Source organism: Crocodylus siamensis, chromosome 4 (genome assembly GCF_052110815.1).
Source record: "Crocodylus siamensis isolate JL-2025a chromosome 4, ASM5211081v1, whole genome shotgun sequence".
Taxonomy (NCBI): Eukaryota; Metazoa; Chordata; order Crocodylia; family Crocodylidae; genus Crocodylus; species Crocodylus siamensis.
This window is the reverse complement of record NC_143398.1, coordinates 71,809,939-71,832,249: the sequence shown is the minus strand read 5'-3', so window position 1 is coordinate 71,832,249 and position 22,311 is coordinate 71,809,939. Positions and strand designations below refer to the sequence as shown.

Sequence of the window (22,311 nt, the reverse complement as noted above, 5' to 3'; positions counted from 1 at the left end):
GCAGCTAGTTATCTCTACTTGGCAGGTTTGTTGGTATCTTGCATCAGGCTCATCCTTGAGTGGTATTGCTGACTTGATTTTTGTTCTAGATGTTTGCTGCTCACCATAGAAGGAAGCTTCACAGGTTGGGAAGAATACTAGAAGACAAACTTAGTTAAAAGCTCAGAGTAAATAGATTTTTTACTCTCTTTGGCAATCCTGCTGGTAACATTTCTGAATAAAAACTTACAGATACCATTTCACAAGTTCAGAGCAGTGGTCCATCAAGATCAGTGTCATGGCTAAGACAGTAACCAATACCAGTTATTTCAGAAGAAAATGCAGAAAGCCATGTTTTAGTGCTTACTGTAGAAATTCCTTCCATTCAGGGTTGGCTTATGGTTAAAAGGTAAGGGCTTGTATCCCTTTCAAATAGACACTAACCAGAGGTCAGGACTGCTCTGTGGCAGTTGAAATTTCATCCTGTACAAAGAAGAATCTGCTGCTTTGAAGGAAGGGAGGCCTAAAGTCCTCTGCTGGTCTAGAAAATGCATAGATTAGCAGTAGTCCAAAAAACCTTTGTTGCAACTGGAAAAAATACTAGAACTCTTGAAATAGGGATAGCTCCTTCATCTGGACCCAGAGGACCTACAGTTAACAGCCAAAGCCTTGGAAGAGAAGTGTAGTTTAGCAGGTTTTTTCTATGTACCATCACTGCTTTTTTTTGGACAGAACTCAGGAAGGAAGTGTTATTTTATCTGGGACCCAAAACTCCCCTATGTTTTTATAAAGACAGTGCCTGGTGCAATGGAGCCCAAGCTCTGTGTGCTACTGTGATAAAGCAATAACCAGCAAATTTTCATGATCTCAGCTATATTAAAGTTCCTCCAGGTTGGCTGATTAGAGTCCTAAACCAAACACCAGAGAAAATTGTGTTCTTTAGGCAGGCACATTCGGTAAGTATTGTCAAGTGTCAAATTTAATCAGAATGACAGATTAGACAAGTCTGTGGGTGGCCTTTTAGTTGTCATTACCTCCCAAAGACAGGGTTTGGAATTATTTCCTTTGTATGCATAAGAACTACACTGGTAAAATGTTATAGCTCCAGAAACCTTTTTCTTCAAAGTAAGTTCTTGCCTCAGTTACTGGAAAATAGTTATCCCATCATTTTGTTACAGTTCTTAACATCCTTTTAGAAAGTTGTGACATCCATGGCCATTCCTAAAACCATAAGGTGATCTTAAATATATGACAGATATTACAGATGCACTTCTGTCCCCTCTTGTGGTCTCTCCTACCTCACCCTTTCAGTAAGTCAAGATAGCGGAGGACATTTTGTAATTCTTGCACTTTTAGATTGGTGCTTGAGCTACTGTATTCTTTGTATCCTTTAATACTCTGCAGGTGTGGTTTAGTTCATGCTTCTGCAGTTTTTCTCTTCAGAAGTATGTGACCTATTTCCCACTAGAGGCTTTTATAAAGCTTGTTTATTTTGCAGGAAGAACAAAATATTGAAAAAAACCAACTAATGTTTAACTTGCCTGATGTCTGACTATTCACTGCTGAAAAACTATTCAGCTCTCCTTGGTTCCTTTATATCATTTTGATTCCTCTGAACAACTGATTTCCCTTTCTTGGGAGCGCACGCCTTTAAACCCTGCCAGAGTTTTTATATTTCTAAGTTTGGCAGATCTTGCTTGCCATTATTAGATTGTCTGGAAACAGAGGTAGACCCACCAGAACTACCAGTTCTGGGATTGTCCCTTAAGATCTCCTGAATGCCAGCTGATGAATGGCTTTTTTGAGCAGTCTCCTACTCCCAGACCAACTCCCAGTAACATAAACCAGTATGTCCCAGGGAGACAGTCACTGGGGGATGGGGAACCCATGCCCCTGTGGTAGGACAAGGGATGAGGGTGACCCACCCCCGCAGAGATAGGTCTGAAACCCGGGCAAACTTATCAATTTCAGGCCGGGAGGCACAGGATGAGCTGTGCTGGGAAGAGCTGCCTGTGCAGTTTATAAGTTGCGCTTACTTGCAGGTGGGGCAGGCTTGGGTGACTGACGTAACCAGGGAACACTGCTCAGCCAAAATAAAAGCCGACACCAGCAGAGGTGAGGTGAGAGTGGGGGAAATGCTCTCCACACTGAGCGGAGGCAGCGCTGGCTTACAGCTGAAGAGCCGGCGGAAAGAGAAGAAGAGAGGTCCTCAGCAGGAGGGAGGACCCGGAGCGATGTCGAGGGACGGCTCGAGCCCAAGGCACAAGGGCTGTGAGGGAAGAGAGGCGGCGAGCCTATTCCCTCAGGTTCTTTCTTTTTTTTGGTGTTCTTTTTTTTTTTTTTTTTTGGCATTCCCTTTGGATTTTCCTTTCTTCTTTTTTTCTCTTGCTGTTGCCAGGGTACAGGCATCGCTCCGAGAGGCAGGAGCTGCCTTAGATCCACAACAGGTGGCCAGCTGGCCACAGGAAAACACCAAGAGGCCACAGTGAATCACCTGTTCTGGTAGCACAGGCAACGTGCAGAGCTAGGACTGGCACAATCGGAGGGTATGCCACACGGAAACTATTTACCTCATCCTGGAGGCTGGCATATGGAAAGGGTGTAGGGGAGGCAGAACCCCATGGATACCTGCCAGAAGGCGTGACCCTCCTGGGAGAGTCCTCAGAAGGGGAACCCACCACTGAAGATTTGATCAAAGTCATGGCAGGAAAGTTTCTAGGTGATCGAGGACACCTCCAGAGGTCGTATGTCCCCACGCAATGCCCAACACTGGGCACGTGTGCTAAGGAGGTTTGCGAATGCATCCTCAAGGCCAGGCGAGCACACAGTACATTATTAAAAACCTCCACATCTCAGTAACCAGGCCAGTGTACATAAATGCATACAAAGCAGCTCCAAATCAGTCAGAGAATATATGTATCATGTGTATGCTCTTTTCCCCCCATCTCACTTGGTACAAAATGCTCGGGGTTTAGTGCTTTGTAACCCTTCAAGCAACATAGTTTGGTGTCAGTCTGTGTGGTAGGCATCTGGAAAATTAGAGAAGTATAAAGACTCCATATGCAAGGTATGAGTGGCCCTGTGAAGAGTTTTGTATGAAGAATATTTGTAAGATATGTTTGTGTTCCTCTACTGTCTGCGGAATAGGAAAGTATTGCTAGTTTGTTACCAAGTCATTTCTTTACATGACAAAGTTCTTGCTTTAATGATTTAGCAGTTCTATTTCTGTCCACTGTTGCGCTTTGATAATATAACTACTTTTTTATACATCCCTGTTTCAGGTTTGTTACACTGGCAGGGCATTGGCATTGCCCTGCTTCTTTGTTTTTGACTTGCACATTTTGGGGTATAATTGGTGTTTTAAGTATTGTTGGGTGTAGTTATACATGAGGATTTCAGGGGTTGATTTTAGGTGTTCTTTGAATTAATGGTTGTTGGCTCAGGAGGCTATTTCCAGGCCTACTTTAGTGATGGACATGAGGAAAGAAATTGTGTGGTAGAACTAGAAATTTTTTACCTGATAATTTTCTTCCTGTCATTGGTTTGTGTCCTTATTCAGCACGTGCTGGTGGTCTGGTAAGTTTAATAACAAATTGAATCATTTATGAAAAGATGTGTTAACCTGAAGACTACTTACAGAATATCAAGATATTTTCCTAATAACCTAAGAACCTGAAGAAGAATGCATTGCATTTGAAAGTTAAAGTCTATCTCAGCCATATACTTTGTCCAATAAAATATATCATCCACAAACATCCTTGCTTCTCACATATTTCTCTAACCCTAATATGTGGTTCTGGAGTATTTCTGTTGCTTTGGAAGTACTTCACTGGTGGCCGGTGTTGAAGTACATAGGGCTTTGTCCTGGGGCCTACAACAACAGAACTGGGATGTCTTCAAATTCCCCAGACAGAAAAGATTGAGGGGAGAAGCTGTCAACAGAAAATTGACAGGCAAGAGATCCCTCATTTCTTCTGCTAGTTTGCAAGTACATTTTGTATGCCAATATCTGGTAAAGTTAACAAGCAAAGTTTTGGGAGCTAATATATTTATTGGACCAGTGATGAATGGGCAAGTAAGGCAACAAGACTTGAGCACTGACTAGGGTGAGTGGGCTTGGTGGGGAAGAGTGCTGGAATGAAACAGGGGGACACCTCCTCCCATTCCACCCCATCTAACCCATGCCTCACCTTCCTTACAGTGGCTCCAGCCTCTGACTCCAGGAGCAGGGAGAGCAGAGAAGTAGTGGTGCTGTATGGTTGTAGGAGTACAGGATTTTTCTTCTATTTTTTGCTGCTAAAAATTGGTGGGTTTTTTTGGTTACTTGACATGCATGTTGGTGGTAGAAAAAGGTGACATCTCCCCCAGTAGCAGCAAGCTTCTGGCCAGCTATACTTCTAGTTGGGAGAGAGAAACTTCTGGGCACAAAGTGTCCTTCCTCATTTTGTGCCGCAAATCTTTTCTAACAATTCCTCCAACTACATGGTGGGTCCAATAAAAAAACTTTATCCAAAACACCTTGCTTCTCACACATTCTCTAGACCATCACAGCTAGAACACTTCATTAGTAAAGGTAATATACTCTTATGAATATTAATATACAATCCGCTGTTCAGAAAAGTATTCCTATATACCTTTTGTTTCCATAACATAGAATGTGGTTTTTATCATTTATTAATTGATCAATTTTAGAGATACTTCTGTGGGAAGCAAGCAAGAGACCGATGTCAACAAAGTTTTCTGGACTGTTCAAGGTTTGTGCCTCTACCATATTTCCATTTAATTTTAATGTTATGTTACTATCTTTGTAAGTAATCTAAAGGTTGTAGTGAGGTTTTAAAAATTATGTTTTTAGGAAATAAAAAGATAAAAGCAGGATGTGCAATTCTGTAAGTAAGTACTAGTATTTGACATTAGAGCAAACAAACGTCAACATATGTATATTACATGGTGCTTTAAATATGTTTTCTCTGTTCTTTTGTTAAACATTAAAAATTATGACGTGATGAGCATAGATTAATTATAAATGTAATCTATAAAATGTTGCTGTCAATAATAACACATGAAAGAAATGTTTTATCCTGTCTCCTCTAAGTAATTACATGGAATTTTACTGTGACACCGGAAAGCTTCTCTAAGTCTATCCCAACCATGCAGTTGGTCTAATAAAAGATATCATCCACAACAATTCTTGCCTCATTGAATTTTAATGTATTTCCCCATGCTCTCCTGCATATAGATTATTTTCTTAGTACTGTATTTGATAATGTATTAAATATTGTGCTTGCTAAAGTATGTATAATAGTTTTTGCTGGTGTATATGTGCATGCCTATTTGTTGGTGTTTACTGGAAGATTTTAATTCATCTATCAATTCCAGCATATTGACTTTTGGAAAGAGACATGCATGCTTTGTATTCATAATGTGGAAAGACCTTTTTAATATTGCTCCAATATCTTGGTAATGTGTCAACAAAATTTATGTTCGACAGACTAGATACTATTTGGCAAGGATATTCGGAACTTACTAAATGGCTCTCAGCAAATGCTCTGGTAAAACTGCTTTAAGATTGTGTTCTAGAAAAATCAGGGCGGAGGAATGATGTGTGGATGCCATTTGTGGTGATATGCCATATTTCTTTCAAATGTTCTTCTGGCATGACATGTAAATCAGCTTCCCACCTATCTTTTTATATTTGCTATCAGCGAAGATGACCTAGGATCTAGAACCCAGACAGTTGTACATACCTGCAAGTTATCTGTTATTACTGACTTCATATCAACATCCTGTAATATAAACATTTTGTTGGTTTTCCCCTCTTAATGTATAATGGCAAATGTATAACAGATGTCAGTAATTTGCAGAAATTGCTATGATAGGAGCAGATGACTTTCTAATGGAATATGAAAGAATCTGATTTACCAGCATAAAGTAAGCCTGTAATTTAGGGCTCAGATTATTCAATCACTGTTTACCCACATGAGTAATCCTACCAAAGGCAGTGGAATGTGTCTTGCTATTCGCATTCCTCACCTGTATAATTGTTCATGGGTTTGGGGTCCTGTGTTTATCCTTATACCCATATGTTTTTAATATTTATTTGCATATATTTATTTGCATAAAGAAAGGTTAAATCTGAGCTAGTGAGAGCCTGAAGTCATTGTAATAACCCTATTACAATTACTTCATGAATAAAAGGTTCTACACGATGCTAGCAGATGCACAGTTCCACCAGATGGAGTTGCTCAATCAGTTTTGGTGTTGAATCTCAATGGTATCCAGTCATTCCTAGTAGAAGTGAACAGTTTTACAACTGCCTAGTTAGTACTACAGAGAAATATGAGGCCTGTTCCTTCTTTAAGATCTTGTTACGCTTTTGTGAGTAAAACCTGGCTATTTCATAAAATAATATCTGTACTCAAATGTTAAATGAAATAACTGATCATGGGCATATCTACATGTGCATTGATATGCTGTAGTTATTGCACATTAAGTTTAGTACCTGTAATAACAGGCACTAACTGAATGCACAGTAACTGGTGTTAGTGATGCTAATGCACAGTAGACTATTTTTTCTGTTTATTAACACAATAGCGCAGCTGTTGCTGTGACATGCTAATGTGCAGTAGAATTTAGTCTACTGCAGATTTAGCATCTTGTGTAGGTGCACCCATTTTATCATTATTTTGTTAGCATTTTGGCTTCACTGAAGTTGGATGCATGATTGTACTACATAACTAACAGCGTGGTAAGGGGTAGTTTTGGAAAAATCATTTTCCACTTCAAGTAAACGTGGTTAAAAGTATTTCTCTGGATCCTCAGGTATTCTCAGAAACAAATTAAGCAAAAGAGGAGTTCGTATTGTAACAGGATTAGGAAAGTACTTCAGACAGCTGGACAAGAAAGGAAATGGAGTCCTTTCTAAGGCGGATTTTGAACAGGCTTTAAAAATATTTCATTTAGAAGTGTCTGAACAGGTAAGTGGAACTGGAACTGAAGCCATGAGTGTGATCACAGTCTGATTGTCTTATAAAAGTTCGAGTTGCTGCTTTCCTCTAGTTAAAATGGCAATTTTAAAACTTCAGTGGTATTTGGTACTTCTGCTTTCAGACTGACATTTTAAAACCTCGCTTTCAGTCCCTCTCTCTGCATCATTAAGTAGTACAGAGGCATAAAACTATTTTTTTTCTTTTGTTAATAATTTTAAAAACATTTTAAAAAGTCCTTTGACTATATTTTAGTGTCTAATAATGATAATATGCCTTCCTAGTAAATAATACACATGAGATGCAGCTAGTTACCTTCTACAGATTTCTGGCACTTTAGCACATATTGCTTCATTTGGGCTTTTCCAATATGTCTTATATAGAAGTTGAAAAAATACGAGGAACAAAACTGTATTTCCCAAAAATCTGCAGCTGGGAGAATGTTTGTCCATAATGACTATTTGAATTGGGTCTGAGATGAAAGGACTCTTAAGATATTTCAAAAAGGCTCTTTTCAACCTTGACGCTTCAGAGGCAAACTAGGAATCATGGTAGTCCAGGAAGAGTGTGGAATTATCTTCTTGGTCTAGAAAGAGATGTAGTACTAAGACATGACCTGAAACATAACTGAGAAAGATCTGAGCTTTTACTGGCTGATAGGCAGTGTTGAACAATTTTTTTAGAAAAAAGAAGTTAAACTAGTTAACTGACTGTTGGTTTGTGATTGCCCTAGCTTTGAATAATAATTTCTTTATTGAAACCTGGATTATCCCATATTTCTTAGATTGGTCCTATAAATTTCCTTAATCAAAATTGTTAACAATCTCTGTTGGTGAGTATTCCACAAATTCTGCTCTCTTTATGATCCAGGAAGGATAAAGGTCCATCATGCATCGTGGCTTTGATTGCCATTACTGCTCCTAGGATGGTTACTTCCATTACTGATCTGAATTCTTGGAAAGGACTTTTGTTTCCAAGGCTGCTTTTGTCTCAGTCTTGGTGGCTGTTGAGGTCAACCTGAAAAATGGTCTTTGTAAAATAACATAAATTCTTCAGCAAGGTGCATTTGACTCTGGTACTATGTAAAGACAGAGTCTGGGTTTGCATAGTCTAAAACACTTGTGGTGCATATCTGTGCTGCATTTATGAAAAAAGGGAAGTGGGATTTCTTTTCCACTTAATGGCAGAACAGAGGTTTTTTGATAAGTTATGGCTTCTTGGGGGTCTCAGTTATTTTTGGAAATTTCAGAGGGCATGTCCCCTGAGGTACATTTGAAAGACAGAATGAAGCCCTCAGTGATAACTGTACCTACCAGTCATCTGTCTGTTAGGAAATTAGTTTGTGGTGATTCAGTCTCTTTCCATAATTACATGACTGAAAAGCATTTATCATAAAATGCATATTGTTTGACCAATAAATAGTAGTCTTTGATCCTACTTAATAGGGTGGAGGTGCCCAATGATATACATTCATGTAGGTCTTGTAAAAGGTAACGTTGACAAGTCACTCTTGAATTTCAGGACTTTGAGTCTTTGTGGTTTATTCTTGATGACAACAGAAATGATGAAGTTGATTATGGGGAGTTCACCCGTGCGCTCTTTGGGGAAATGAATGAGTATCGAAAAGCATTTGTCAGAAAAGTAAGTTTGTGTAATTTTTCTAGATAGAAGTTTACCTGCACAGAAGAAAATGAAATTCTCAAATCTTATTTTTGATCAATACCATAATAAAGTTTAAGAATTTCAGAATATTATGTTGATTTGTAAAAACTAACTTACATTTTGATTAAAAGGCTGCATCTGTCTCCCTTGTGCTGAATTATCTAATTTTGACTTCTGCAGTTGGCAAAAAAACATTTCTGTTGGTTAGCATGCCCTTCTTCCTTAGCTATTGTCTTGGTACAGTCTAGTGGATAAGACCTTGGGCTAGCATTTAGAAAACTTGAATTCAGTTATTGAAGCTTCCACAAGTATATTGGTAAATCTGAGAGACGTTTCTATGGCTGTGTGCCTCAGTTTCCCCCGTATGTAAAATGGGGAATTACTATTGATCTTTGTTAACACACTTTGCAATCCATAGCTATTAGGCACTGAAAACAAGGTGTCACTGTTCTTTATTTATTTAAGATACTGTTTTATAAAATGTTGTATGTAGGGGAACTGTGTGGTCAAAGGGATTGGTAATAGAATGTGGAATCTTTCACTTAAAACACTCTTTACAGTCCAGTTTGCACTGTAGCTACTGAAAATTGTTACTGTCATTACAGAAAATACAGAAAAAACAATGCCCTTGTACTTTCTCTCCTAGAGGACCTCCTGTCAGTCCTACATTGAAAGAGAGAGAGTACTACTACAGTTACCAGTGTCAAAGCAATAAAGTTGTGAGGGTTTAGGCTGAGTTCTCTTTCTGCTTTGGATGATCAGTTGTCAGTTAAGAAATGATTACCAGCTTTTTTACTGTAGTTACAAGAGGATGAGAAAATGCAGGTTGATTTTAAATTCTCTAGGTTGAGCTTGCAGTGCTGGCAGGGAAAAAAGATTATGTTTTGGCTTGTGAAGTGATTTAAATTTAATATGAAGTCACTGAGAGAGAAAAAAGTATGGAGCTCCATGATGTCTAAAGTCAGTTTTCTGAGTACAGCTACTCGCATAAAACATGTAAGTACTTCAGTCCAAGTGCAGTCTGTTCTGTTGAACATAAAAATGTCTGATGCAATTAAGTGTATTCATGTAATACATTTCTATTCATTTCTCCTGCCTATTTTTCTTTTTTATCTTTGTTTTAGGCATATATGAAACTAGATTTCAACAAGACTGGCAGTGTGCCTTTGGTAGATATTAGAAAATGTTATTGCGCCAAGAAACACCCTCAAGTATTGTCAGGTAATCCATATAAAAGACATGCATCTTAATTAGCAAGCTTATTTTACCTGTTAACAGAGAGAGAAGAGTACCTGTGAGTTGTAATTTTGGGCTGTGTTTTATATTGACTTCAACTTGGGCCTGATGATAAGAATTTTGTCCGCTATCTCCTGCTAACATATTTTTCTGATTGGAACTGGCCCTAAATGCTTAGGGAACTTCCTCGTCACAATTCCTACTGTGTGATTTTTATTTTATTTCACATTATTTTTTTGTGGACAAAGTGTCTCACACTTTTTTCCAACTAAGAGTTAATGTTGCACTTTAAAAAAAAAAAAATCTATTCTCATTTCATTCTTGTTTTCTAGTGAACTCTCTCAGGCCTGCAGAAAGTGTTAATTATATCCAATGAATAAACTATCTTCTAAATAAACAACTAGTATTGCTCTGGGATATGGATTCCTGATAATGTGTTACAGATAGAGATATTTATGTTGTTTCTTTTAAGCCACCTAAAACAATACTATTATGTAGTTTAAATTTGCAACTGAAGAAAGACTACATTGCAGAAGAAACTGAATTTCCAGAACACACATCCATGTGAGAAATTAATATTGGACTGCTTCTATCAGTCATATATCTTAATTCTTTGAAACAATTTTGTAGGTTATGAGAACAGCATAGGCAATCTACATCCAGAATTTTTTGGAATAAAATACTCTAACCCTCCCACAAATCATTGTGATTTTTTTTCATTTAACCAGGTTATTGCTAAAAAGCTTTAACCCTGAAGCATTCCCATATGAGCTTGTTTCTGTTGCCCACTGTCATCCCGATCAGATGGAATCATTCAGTATCTGTTTATGGAAGAGACAGGAAATTTTTCAAGGGATTGCTTTAGGACTCAAGTGTCTCAAACCTAAATAGAAAAGAATTAAGATTTATGAAACAGCATTTCAGCATTTGATGGACAGAGGAACGTTTGAACTTGTTACTAAAAAAAATAGTCCACCTAGTCTAAGTTATTTTGTTTTTGCTAAGACTTGGATAATTGTGTGAAATTGCAAAAGAGGAGTTTGTCAACATGGGACTGCTTAATTGATCAGTAAGATGCTTAATTTCATATATAAGTTCAGTTTTTCTCCATTGTTTATTTTCATAGATTTCATAGACATTAGGGCTGGAAGGGACCTCAGAAGATCATTGAGTCCAGCCCCCCGCCCAAAGGGCAGGAAGTCAGCTGGGGTCATAGGATCCCAGCAAGATAAGCATCCAGTTTGCTCTTGAAGGTGTTCAGTGTAGGTACTTGAACCACCTCCGATGGCAGGCTGTTCCAGACCCTGGAGGCTCGGACAGTAAAGAAATTCTTCCTTATGTCCAGCCTGAAACGGTCTTGCAGGAGTTTGTGACCGTTCAACCTCGTCATCCCTCGGGGTGCTCTGGTGATTAGGTCATCCCCAGTGGCCAGTACCAGGTCCAGCAGCACTTTACCTCTTGTTGGCCCATAGACTTCTTCAGACAGGTAGAGGTCATCCACGCACCATAGGAAGCTTTTTCTTACTTTTAATGAACTAACTGTTGTTTTGTTTTTGGTGACTAGTTGTGTACTTTCCATAATGTTCACAAACTTAATTAAAAATGGCTTCATATGTTACAATTATTGTAATTAATTTTTACTACAGGAGAAAAATATAGTTATAACAGGCATACCTTTCTTGAACCTTGAGTTCCTATAATCCAAAGAAATCTTAGTTGTCATAGCTTGCTTTTGGAGAAATGTTGGAGGCAGAGGAGGGGAGAGGTTAGGGGAAGGCTCGCGTCATAGATTTTTTTTTTTTCTTTACTGGTTTCAGTCCTTCACATAATTCCTGAATTGACTGTAGTTTTCATTATACTTTTTTTTTTTTTTTTTCCATTTTGGCTGTGCTTTTGATATTTTCAGAAATTCTGAACTTAAGTTCTTGTTGACACCAATAGGAACTTTGAATGTTTAGCACTGCTTCAGCAGTGTTGAGCAGCACCCTTGTTACCAAAATTTTGGTTCTTCTAAAGTGATAATTCAGTAAGGTAGTTGTTGTGGGAGGGTGTCTGACAGATCATGGGAATGTTCATGAGTGAGTAAACCCCAGAGGCTGGGAAAACAAAGAAAACTTTCTATGCTCAATTTGGGAAGCAGGTGAGGATTTATATGTTTAGAGGCCATTCTGTGATTAGCCGTTTGGGGAAGGATTTTTGCAGTTTCAATGTTGACATTAAAAAAAAAAAGAAAAAAAGCCTACAGAATTCTAAAGATCTAATGGAAGTTAAGAATTGGCCAGGGGCAAAATAAAATATGCGGAATTTTCAGTAGAGGGAGGGGATACGTGCTTTTTGTTTTAGGCTCTTTGGAATTTGAAATAGAGGAAGGGTCTGGTGTTACCTTAGCCATTTGTTGTGCCATCTGTAGGGCAGATTGATGTACCTTGCAACTAAAGGGGAAAGGATTGTTCCAGAAGCCTCTGCCAAAAAAGTATGTGAACTGTACATCAGAATTATGGTTAGAGGAATTTCTAGACTGGAGGGAGAGGGAGAATATTACTTAATTGTAATTCTTGTCCTCTGAGCTGCACATTAGTGAACTACCCCTACTTCCTGTCTTCTGAGTTGCAGGTTATGTAACCGCTTTCCGTCCTTTTTTTTTTTTTTTTTTTAATTTGATTTGTCAGTATGTAATGGTTTGGAGGTTTGGCCCTTTTGATCTAAAAAAGGAACTTACCAAGACAGCTGAATGACAGTATAAGTCAGGAGTGGGCAAAATGCAGCCTGTGGGCTGAATCCGGCCCGCCAGGCAGTTTCATCTGGCCCTCCAGGCATTTTCCTCTGGCCCATGGTGCCCACCAACAAATTATACCCGCTTAGCCCTTCCGCCCATGAGGGTGGGAGCGAGGCGCCCACGTATGCACATGCCCCCAACATACCCTATTGAATCTCGCTCCCGTTCTTGTGGGTGGAAGGGCCCAGCCTGGTCAGCATGCAGCTTTTGGGCAGGGCTGCTACTGTCACTGCTGCAGCCGCTAGTGGCCTGTTTGGCTTCCCTGGAGTGCCATTCTGGGCGGCAGGTAGGGAAGCAGTTGGGGGGGGGGAGCTTCAGCTGGGTAGGAGCGCAGAGTGTGGGGCTGGCGCTGGTGGCACATGCAGCCTGTGCCCAGGGGGGTGGCAGCAGCATGGAGTTTGGGTGGGCAGCGTGTGGTTGTGAGGGAGGATGGGGAGTGTGGGGACCTCCCGCCACTTCTTCCGTGGTGCACAGCTCCGGTAGGCAATGGTGGCAGCACCAGCAGGCGGGGGCACTTGGGGTGCTCATGCCTAGCGAAGGTGCTGCTGTTCCACCCAATTCAGCCCACGTTTAATTAATAACTGTGTGATCCAGCTGCTTCTCTAGGTCCAACTGTCCTTGCTCCTGCACATGCTGTGCTCTCATCCTTTGCCCCCCTATACTGCAGTTTCTGTTCATTGTCACCACTGAATTAGGCATTTCAGATCCTTGCTTGACATGTTTGTTGGTAGCAACAGCGAACAGAGGCTTCATTTAGAGGGCTGAGAAAGCATCCCTCCCCACAGAGCATGGCTGGCTGAAACAGCAGCTTGAAATTGGCAACCCATGGCGACAACCAGGTTGCAAGGTTTAGTACAGTGTTGCTGATCTTGGACCTAGGTCATAAGCAAAGAACTTTAGAGTTTAAGGGTGCTGCTGCTTGCCTTCATGAATAGAAAGTGGGTTTAAGAGTAAAAATGACTGAAATGAGAGGAGCCAGAATTTCGCTCCAAGGGTGGTAATCCATTGCAATGTGTATTTTTAGAGGACAAGAATTCCAGATATGTAGTTTTCATTTTCTGTGTTAAAAGTAATTTGGGTTTAATCTTGATCAAGAAGAAATCACTCATAATTCCCAAATCAATTTAGAATGCAAACTTGATATCCCAAGATCTTTTAAGAGCTTTGATCTTGTATTGCATTAAATACACACACTTTAATTACAAAGTTTAAAGTTTTAGTGACTGAGCAGTAGGCTACAGATTGTATCTGGCTCTTCTGGAATTTTTTGAAGAAAATTTTCCCTATCATTGTTCATCTGTTTTGACCTTGTGTTTCAAGAAAAATGATGACAATAGCTGTAATAATGCATTAGTAGGATGCAATGAATCTCATGGCCTACCTTAGGTACAACTATCCACTACACAGTCTGGCAAACTAAAGCCTGCTTTAAGGTAGTCAGCAGCTACTTCTTTTGAAAAATCTAAATATTATAGTTTTGTTGAAGGAGAAAAATCTTTGCAGGCATAACTTTACATATTTACTTTAAATATATCAAATGGTATCTATTGAGTATTCTTGTGAATGTGTTTAATGGTAAATAATATTTTAACAGGGGATGCCACAGAGGAAGAAATTAAGTCTTCATTTCTTGAAACGCTGCAGGATGCCTGCAGTAATCCAAATGAAGTGTCATATTGTGAATTTGAAGATTACTATGAAGGACTAAGTATCGGAATTATGGATGATGAAGATTTTGTTAATACCTTAAGGAATCCTTGGGGAATTTAGCACTTAAGACATAAAATATCAAGGGAGAAACCTATCAAACAAGGCATAAAACCTATCAAACAAGGAGTAAATTAAACAAGGATTTAGTCTTGATAAGTGTTGCTTTTTAATGATTTCTTACAAATTTGTTCTAAAATGAGTACAATTTGAGAATGATAACATGGTAAGTTATATATACAGCTCCCTTTTGAACTACGTTAAGCATTATTTCAGTATTTTTTTTTTGTGTTTTTTGCTGATTTTTGTCAGAAAAGTTAGTAGCTCTGTGCAGTTCCATCCTAGTGACTGTGTAATTTGTCAATATTAAAATAAGCTAAAATAATAACGTGGATGAAATACATGCAGGCGAAAACATACTGTGCATTATAATTTCTAATTGTATGGTGTACTGTCAGAAAACTTTATATTTGAATAGTGTACGTATATGGTAACTGGGTTCTCTCTAAGATTTGTTACTCATGAAAAAGTGGGCTGTATTTGATTCGGACTCGGCCCAATTCGGATCGCTGTCCCAATTCGATTCACTGATTTAGATCACTGTCTCGATTCGATTCAGCCGAATTGAATCTGAAGATTTGATTTTGATTTGGAGAATCAGCGATTCGGCCATAGGCACAGGTTTAAATGTTTTTTCTACATACCTCGAGGTACCAGGCATGGCTTGTGAATGCTGAGATGGTGGGGCGGATGGAGCATCCCACAGGAACGTGGGGTGGCCCCCCGCATGCATGGTGACAGACGAGGAAGTGGACTGGAAGTACGCCCTGGTTTGGTGATTGGCTGTGGGGGAACCCCAGGTGCCCCCCCAGGCCCAGGAGACTCCAGTCACTGAGGCGGGGGGGGGAGGGGTCCCCCATGCACTCCGATCCACTTCTGGGTCTGCCGCTGAGTGTGCTGGGGATCCCTCCATGCTCCTGTGGATACCCCACCATCTCAGCATTCACAAGCCACCTGGTACCACGAGGTATGTAGAAAAATCATGTAAAGCTGTGTTTATGGCCAAATTGTCAAATCTCTCCAAATCAAATTGGAGGCTTCCGATTCAATTTTGGAGAGATTAATGGTCCTCCTGGTTCAATTCAGATTTGGAGATTTGGGTGCCGAATTGGGCCGAATCTTCTCTGAATCAAATCAGCAACCGAAGCTTCATAGCCCTAGTTGCTTCCCCCTCTCCCCCAAAAAATGCATATAAAATTAAGAACAGTGTATACACTTTAGTACTCCAATTTTCAAAATAATGAACAACCGGGGGTGACCTGACCATATTTATTCATTTTTGTCAGACGCACAGAATTGAACATTGATTCCGCATGTTTCAGTGATATACCTTGCTCAGGTTGTAGATTTACTGTGTATATTTGCTGTCAAGTAGCAATGCACTTAAGACCTTACTCTTTGCTGAATTGTTTTTTCAAACAAATAATAAGAGTTTTAAATGTATGACCTGTTTTCATTTTGCTGTTATAGTTTGTTTGGTTTTTTTTGAGGTTGAACTTTTATAATAAAGTTCTTTGTTCAAGCTGATAGGTACATTTTACTACTTTTGGAAATATGAAACAAAGACTTCTGAACAGTACCAAGTACAATTACAGAAAATAATTTTTAAGTGTGTGTCCTAGTCATATTTTCCTTGCTACTTTAAATGTTTAACCAGTTGTGCCGTTTAATAAAGTCTATTTTTTTAAAATCCCAAACAGTTAATTGTATTAAGAAGTAGAAAATGCCGTATCACCTAATTTTTTTTAATTGTGTTTCATCATAGTTTTTGGTGATCGGTATATTCAATGTAGGGGCTAATTGGAAATTGGACTATTGTTGAGCTATGTGCTATTAAAACAGAATAGTTTACTTGGTGTTTGTGTGAGTGCATTTGAATTTATGACATGCCTTCCCTTCTGAAGATAGCATACGTTTCTTTTCTCAGACAAAGCTTCTGTCTTGCAGGAATTTGAAAGCAACAGTGAAATCTGCTTGACTTCCACCACTTTGTCAGGCTGATTTGTTCTGCCTGTATTAACTTTCTTTTACTTTGTTTCTGCTTCATGCCCACTTGTCTTCTGTCAGTTGCCTAATAGACCTTACTCATTTTAAAATTTTTCATGCTATATTTACTATTTACATGTGTTTAGCTTTTTTCTCTTTCTGATTTTTACTGATTCATTTATTTTAACTTCCTGCTGTTTAACTATAACTTACACAGGTTATGTCAGTAGTGCCTGACCTTTTTGCCCAGCAGGCCAGACAGCTGTTCCTGATCCAGGTCCCAGGTGGCCACAGTGGGAACCATCTTGCCATGTGGAGGGTGCTGGGGGGAAGGTTGACCCCAGCCAGGCCCTGTAGAGAGGGGAAGAAGTATGGCCAGGCCGCAGCCCAGCCCCATGGGGGGAAGGCAGCATGCCCAGCCCCAGTGGGAGGAAAGGGGACATGGCCAGGTTCCATCCTAGCCCCACAAGAGGGAAAGGGATATAGCCTGGCCCCATGGGAGAAAAGGTGGCATGGCCAGGGCCCAATCCAGAAGTGGGAGGGGGCGTGGCCCAGCCCCACGGGGAAGGGGGTATAGTTTGGCTCTGACCAGCCATACCGGTATTGAGGTTTGGAAATTTGGCCACTATTAATGGCCACTGCTACTCTGCCACCAAATTTCTGGACTTGTGGGGAGCTCTGCAAGCTGGATGCAATGGCTCTGCAGGCTGTATTTGGCCAGCCAGTTGGATGTTGAACACCCCCGAGTTATATTGATCTCTAATGAATCATATTTAGTTCTACACGACCTTCTTTATCGCCGCAAGATAATTTGTCCATCATTCTGATTTCATCCTTAAAATCTCCAAATAACAGACTATCTCTCTACTTTTAGGCTAAAATAAGAATATACTCATGTCTAAAGTAAGAAAACTCCCATAAGCACTTGTTCTGGTAACAGAATGTGGCTGGGTTTGATTAAAATATATACCATCTTCCTGTCACAGTGGGAATCTCTCTTTAAAGAGATTTTTTTGTAGACATCACCTAGCATGAAATAGGTGATGCTGGGGAACGGTGATGAATCTTGACGCAACTTCTCATTTCATAGGGAAGTGTTTTGTTACATAGCTATAAAACGCAGTGCTGGAGAAGATGTCAGTTGTTGTCCCGTTCCCCCCCCCCCCCAACTCCAAAGATGGGAGGTTGATAGCTGTCGTTTCTTTGAAGGAAATGATAAATTCTGGTGGTAGTTGGTAATTCCCTATTGAGGATGATGAAGGCATTTAGCTGCTGATTTGATGAAGCATGATGAAGCTCATCTGGCACTGTGACTCCTAATCTAAGGCTGATCAACCACTGATCATACTGCCTGGTATGATGTTGAATAGGTCATGGTTCTGAGAGTAACGGTGAAGGAGTTCGTGCTCATGTGGTGTTTTCTCTACCCTGAGTGGGTACATACAGATCCTTGAGATGAATGTAAGTAGGTGGTATCAGAAAGAGGTCTTTGGCTTCCTTGACCATGGGAAAATAACTGTTCCAAGGCAATGTGTTGAGCAAACCTGGGGTCCATCTAACAAAGAATGGGAAGAGCAACTTTGATCATAGACTTGCTTAACCCACTGAGAAGAACTTCAAACTAGATTCAGCAGGGCCAGTAAAATAAACCCATAAGTAAGTATAACTCTGGACAAAGTCCTAAAATCTATGGAGCACTGGGGAAATGTATTAATTAAGTCATGGGAGTATATGAAGGAAACTACATGTCAGTTATGTAGTAACGAAAGTTTGGTGAATAAAGAGGAGGAAATGGAAGTATCAGTACATAGATTCTGACAAAATTAGCATGATGTAATGGGTTAATTTACAATTGGCATATTGGTATGGAAGAAGATATGGCTTGTTCAAGAAAGAGGCAGGGGGGAAAAAGAACGGGATCATAACTTGTTCGGTATATTTTCTCTGAGGTCTAGAATGTAGTCAGAGACAAACCTGTTGAAAGTCCTTGGGAAATACGACATGAGAAAACATGGTTGATGGTTGTGGTTGGTGTCTAGATAGGCAATCTAGGATTATTGGGCAAATGATGGGTAATAGCAGAATAAAGACTGCCAGTTTTTAAAAAAGTAAAGGCATGGGTTCAAACTATTCCAATATGAAAGAAAAAGAGGGAGTGGCATAAGAAACTAACCTGAGCTTTTTAATGACTTGAAACTTAAAAAGGAAGACAAAAATGGAAAATAGGCCAATTTATTAAGAATAGCACTAAAAATAGCATGAGCATTTAGAGACAAAATCAAAAATGCCATGGCATGAAATGAAATGGAACTAGCAAGGAACATAAAAAGTAACAAGAACACATTCCATCTCTGCTTTAGTAAGATAATGACCAAGGAAAACTTGGCTTACTACTCAACAAAGAGGGAAAGCTAATGGTAGACAGTCTGAAGACGGTCAAAACATTTAATGTATATTTGACTTCAGTCTTCACTAAAAATGTTAACCGTGATCACATAGCTAACACAATTAGCATCAGTAGCAAGAAGGTAAAAGCTCAGACTAAAATAAGGAAAGATCAGGTTAGAAACTTATGTATTTACTTGATTCCAGGATAAAAGTTTTTCCCCCACTTAATATGGGGAGAAGTCCCTCATCTTGGAATTAAATATGATGTGCCAGGGGCACAGGCAGCTGTTGCTTGTGTGCCCCCCCGCCCCCTGCCTCCCCCCCCAGCCCTGCAACCTTGGGCTGAGTGCAGCCAAAACCCAGCCCCAAGTAACCTGGCTGGGGCAGGCAAAAGTGGCTCTGGAGCTTCCCACACCTCTAGGACAGTAGGAAAAGCAGCAGGTGGGAAATGGGGGGAAGGGGAGGTACCTCTGAGCATGAAGAAGGGAATGGTGGATTTTCATCTGCTTTAAGGACTTCGAAACAGTTTCTGAAGGCTCCCACAGTGCAGTCTAAAAAGAGGATGCAGTTGTGCCATTGCACCCCATCTGGATCCTCCGCCACTGCATGATTCCATGTTTCAACTCCTTGCCTGGCATATCTTTTTTTTCTTGATAGCTCAATGACTTGTTCTCCCTGACACAGATGTCTACCATAAACACTAAAGGACAAATTTTTAAAGAATTATGTGCCTTAAAATGCAGATATGAGGGCATGTTACAATGGAAGTAAATCCATGGGCATACCTATAAATACTCCACATGACTAGCTGTGTCTTCAGGTGCCTCATTCTTCTTGCATAAATATTTGAGAGATTTACCTCTCCAATCTAGTCGCCATCATCTTGGACTGGAAGACCCAGCTCCCAAATATTTCATGCTAATGTTTAGCTTTATAATTTATAAGTTAACTTCCACCATCCAAGTATGTGAGACAGCCAGCTGTGTGTCCTTGCCTTGTTGGGGTGTTTTTTTCAGCTGTTCTTCTGTTGTCTCAGTTATCTATTTGGTTGTAGCCTAACTTTCTTGTACCTTTTTTATTTGAAAAGTAATATTAAACTGCATCTCTTTGTTTTCAACCAAGTTTTATATATTTCAAACTTCTGGGAGATGCACTTATGAGAAGCTTGGAATCATTGGCTTCTGTCTGCAAGTAGATTTTAAACAAATATAGTAGGTCTATATTCGGTGCTTCTCTTAGTATTGCATAAGACTTCATAAATAGAAAGAACCCTCAGAACTGATAGTCCCAATCAAAAACCCTCTTAGCTAATTCAATACAACACACAAAGCTCAACAAAATAAGTTGTCTTCAACAGTCTGAACTAATGTTGGCTGCCCCAAACAACATTTATAAAGTATAGTCAGAGTGCCATGGCCATAGCCATAATCTGAGTGCAGAGTCTGTCTATGACCTAAGTTCAGGAATATCTTATTAAGAAGATTCACAAATAGTGTGAAATTGCTATTGTTTATTTCCATAAAAAGCGATGCTAGGTATTCTGTACCAAATCTTGACTAATGATTTTAGAAGGGAAAGGAAATTGATAGAATGTGCTATTCTTAGTTCGTAAGCACACTGATTGCCATGATGGCTGAATGACTTGCCGTCAGCCTCTTTTCCCCCACAGTGGCTGGAGCTGATTTTACCCTGCATTTCAAAGCAGTGGTTCTTGGGGGTTTTTTAGACTCAAGTCACCCCTCCATAACTTTTGTGAATTGAACAGCATTGCATTTCAAAAATCAATTTATTTATTTCAGTGGTAACCTCCTTGGAGGGAGTGGGGTAGGGAAGAGAGGGGGCAGAGGAACAACTAGGCAGGGAGAACCTGATCTTTCCCTTATCTGCTTATTCACAATTCCTTCAGCACCCTTCAAAGGCTCTTGTGGCACTCCAGCATGCTCCAGGTCCCTGACTGAGAATCACTGCTTTAGAGGAAGGCAGGGTTCTTTGGGTAGATGTGATATCTTTTATTAGACCAGGTAAATAGTTGGAAAAATGTTTTTTGCAAGCTTTCGAGTGCAAATACTTTTCCTCAGGTATAGCTATATTGCTATAGCAATATAAGTATTGCTGCTGTTTTGTATTCTCCAACACAATTGCCTGAAGAAGGGTGTTTGTGCCCTAAAGCTTGCAAGGAACATGTTTCCGAATATGGTCTAATAAAAGATATTACATCTACCCAAAGAACTTTGCCTGCCTATGTTGTTAAACCAACATGGCTACGAGTGACAACCCTGCTTTAGAGGAAGGCTTTAACTCTTGTTATTTTCTGGGGGTTTTTTGGTTTCCCAAGGGTTTTGTCTTAACATTCATTAAAACAATTTTAGCCAAAAAATGAAGATTGTATTCCTATTACCTATCTTGTAAATTTAGAGGGAGATAAATATGTACTTGCTTTCCAAATTCTTAGTGTTGGTTTCTGTAAAAAGCTGGATTCAGAGGAATGATCTGTGCATAGAACTGAGGACCATACTGGAATGATCTTTTCAATACTGATTTAACTTTATCCCTCAAACTCTCCAACTAATCTGTTCAGGTAGTGATTGCTTTGGAAGGAAGTTTGGCAAAAAGGTGCCATCCTGATTAGTTTCTTCTTTGTGAGCCCTAAGTTTTATGATCTACGTTGCTCTGGGGGAGAGAGGGAGCAGTCCCTACTGTCCAGGTAGTGATTACTTTTGAGGGGAAACCCCTCTGCAACTCTCTGGACAATACAAAATCAAAATAATTGGGAGGGAATAGGTAGTACCAGATAGCAACTCTGTGTCTAAGTTTTGATTCTGCACTGTATCATTTTTCATAATAATGCAGGTTATTTGGGGACCTTTTGAGTTGCTTTTGCCTCTCTGCCTTTTTTCTCTCCATCTTACAAGAACAAAATTCAAGGGACTGTCTGTCCTCTCATCTGAGATAGATAGATAGATACATAAACTGAAAACAAATGAGATTCTAGAAACTGTTGAGCAGGTAGCTGGTTAGGGTATTTGTCTGTGGAAACACTATTTTGCTTGCCATTTGCCTTTTGAATGGCCTGATTGAGTCTGTATATAGTTTGTGTTCCAACTGCCAAGTAATAGCCAATAAAATATATCGTTTTTCTGTTTGGGGAAAGACATTAACCAAGCAAGCTCTTCAACTTTCTTTTTGGGGAAAGAGGAGGAGGAGAAGGGGGGAGGGCAGGGACAGTGAAAGGGAATGGTTTAGCTTTAGATCAATTGATAAGGATCGCCTGAAGTCATGCCAGAAGTGTCCCCCACAGCAGCAACTTGAATATTTTTCATTTCACTGCTGGCTTTCCTTCCCCCTACTCCCCCTCCACCCAGTTGGTGGAGGGGCTCCGGTAGCTGGGTTGTTTGTCACTGATCACTGGTGAAGTGAAAACCATGGCATATTTCAAACTTCTGCCAATCAAGTCGGGGAGGGGGCAGGGGGGCAAGTGGCAAAACAAAAAGCATTACAGAAGCCACTGTGGGGCGCGCTTTTGGCACGATT

General features: G+C 39.9%; 1 protein-coding gene across 7 annotated transcripts in view; it reads left to right on the top strand.

Moving 5' to 3' along the window:
• CAPS2 (calcyphosine 2) overlaps positions 1-16,263 on the top strand; it is a 63,106-nt gene extending 46,843 nt beyond the window's left edge. For all 7 annotated transcript variants that reach the window (XM_090042548.1, XM_090042547.1, XM_090042553.1 and 4 more), the window contains 5 exons: positions 4,672-4,733; positions 6,802-6,956; positions 8,487-8,606; positions 9,752-9,848; positions 14,234-16,263. In XM_090042548.1, coding sequence (XP_089898674.1) covers positions 4,672-4,733; positions 6,802-6,956; positions 8,487-8,606; positions 9,752-9,848; positions 14,234-14,409 — 610 coding nt within the window. In that variant the 3' untranslated portion in view covers positions 14,410-16,263. The remainder of the gene's footprint in view (positions 1-4,671; positions 4,734-6,801; positions 6,957-8,486; positions 8,607-9,751; positions 9,849-14,233) is intronic.
• Positions 16,264-22,311: the final 6,048 nt, after the last annotated feature.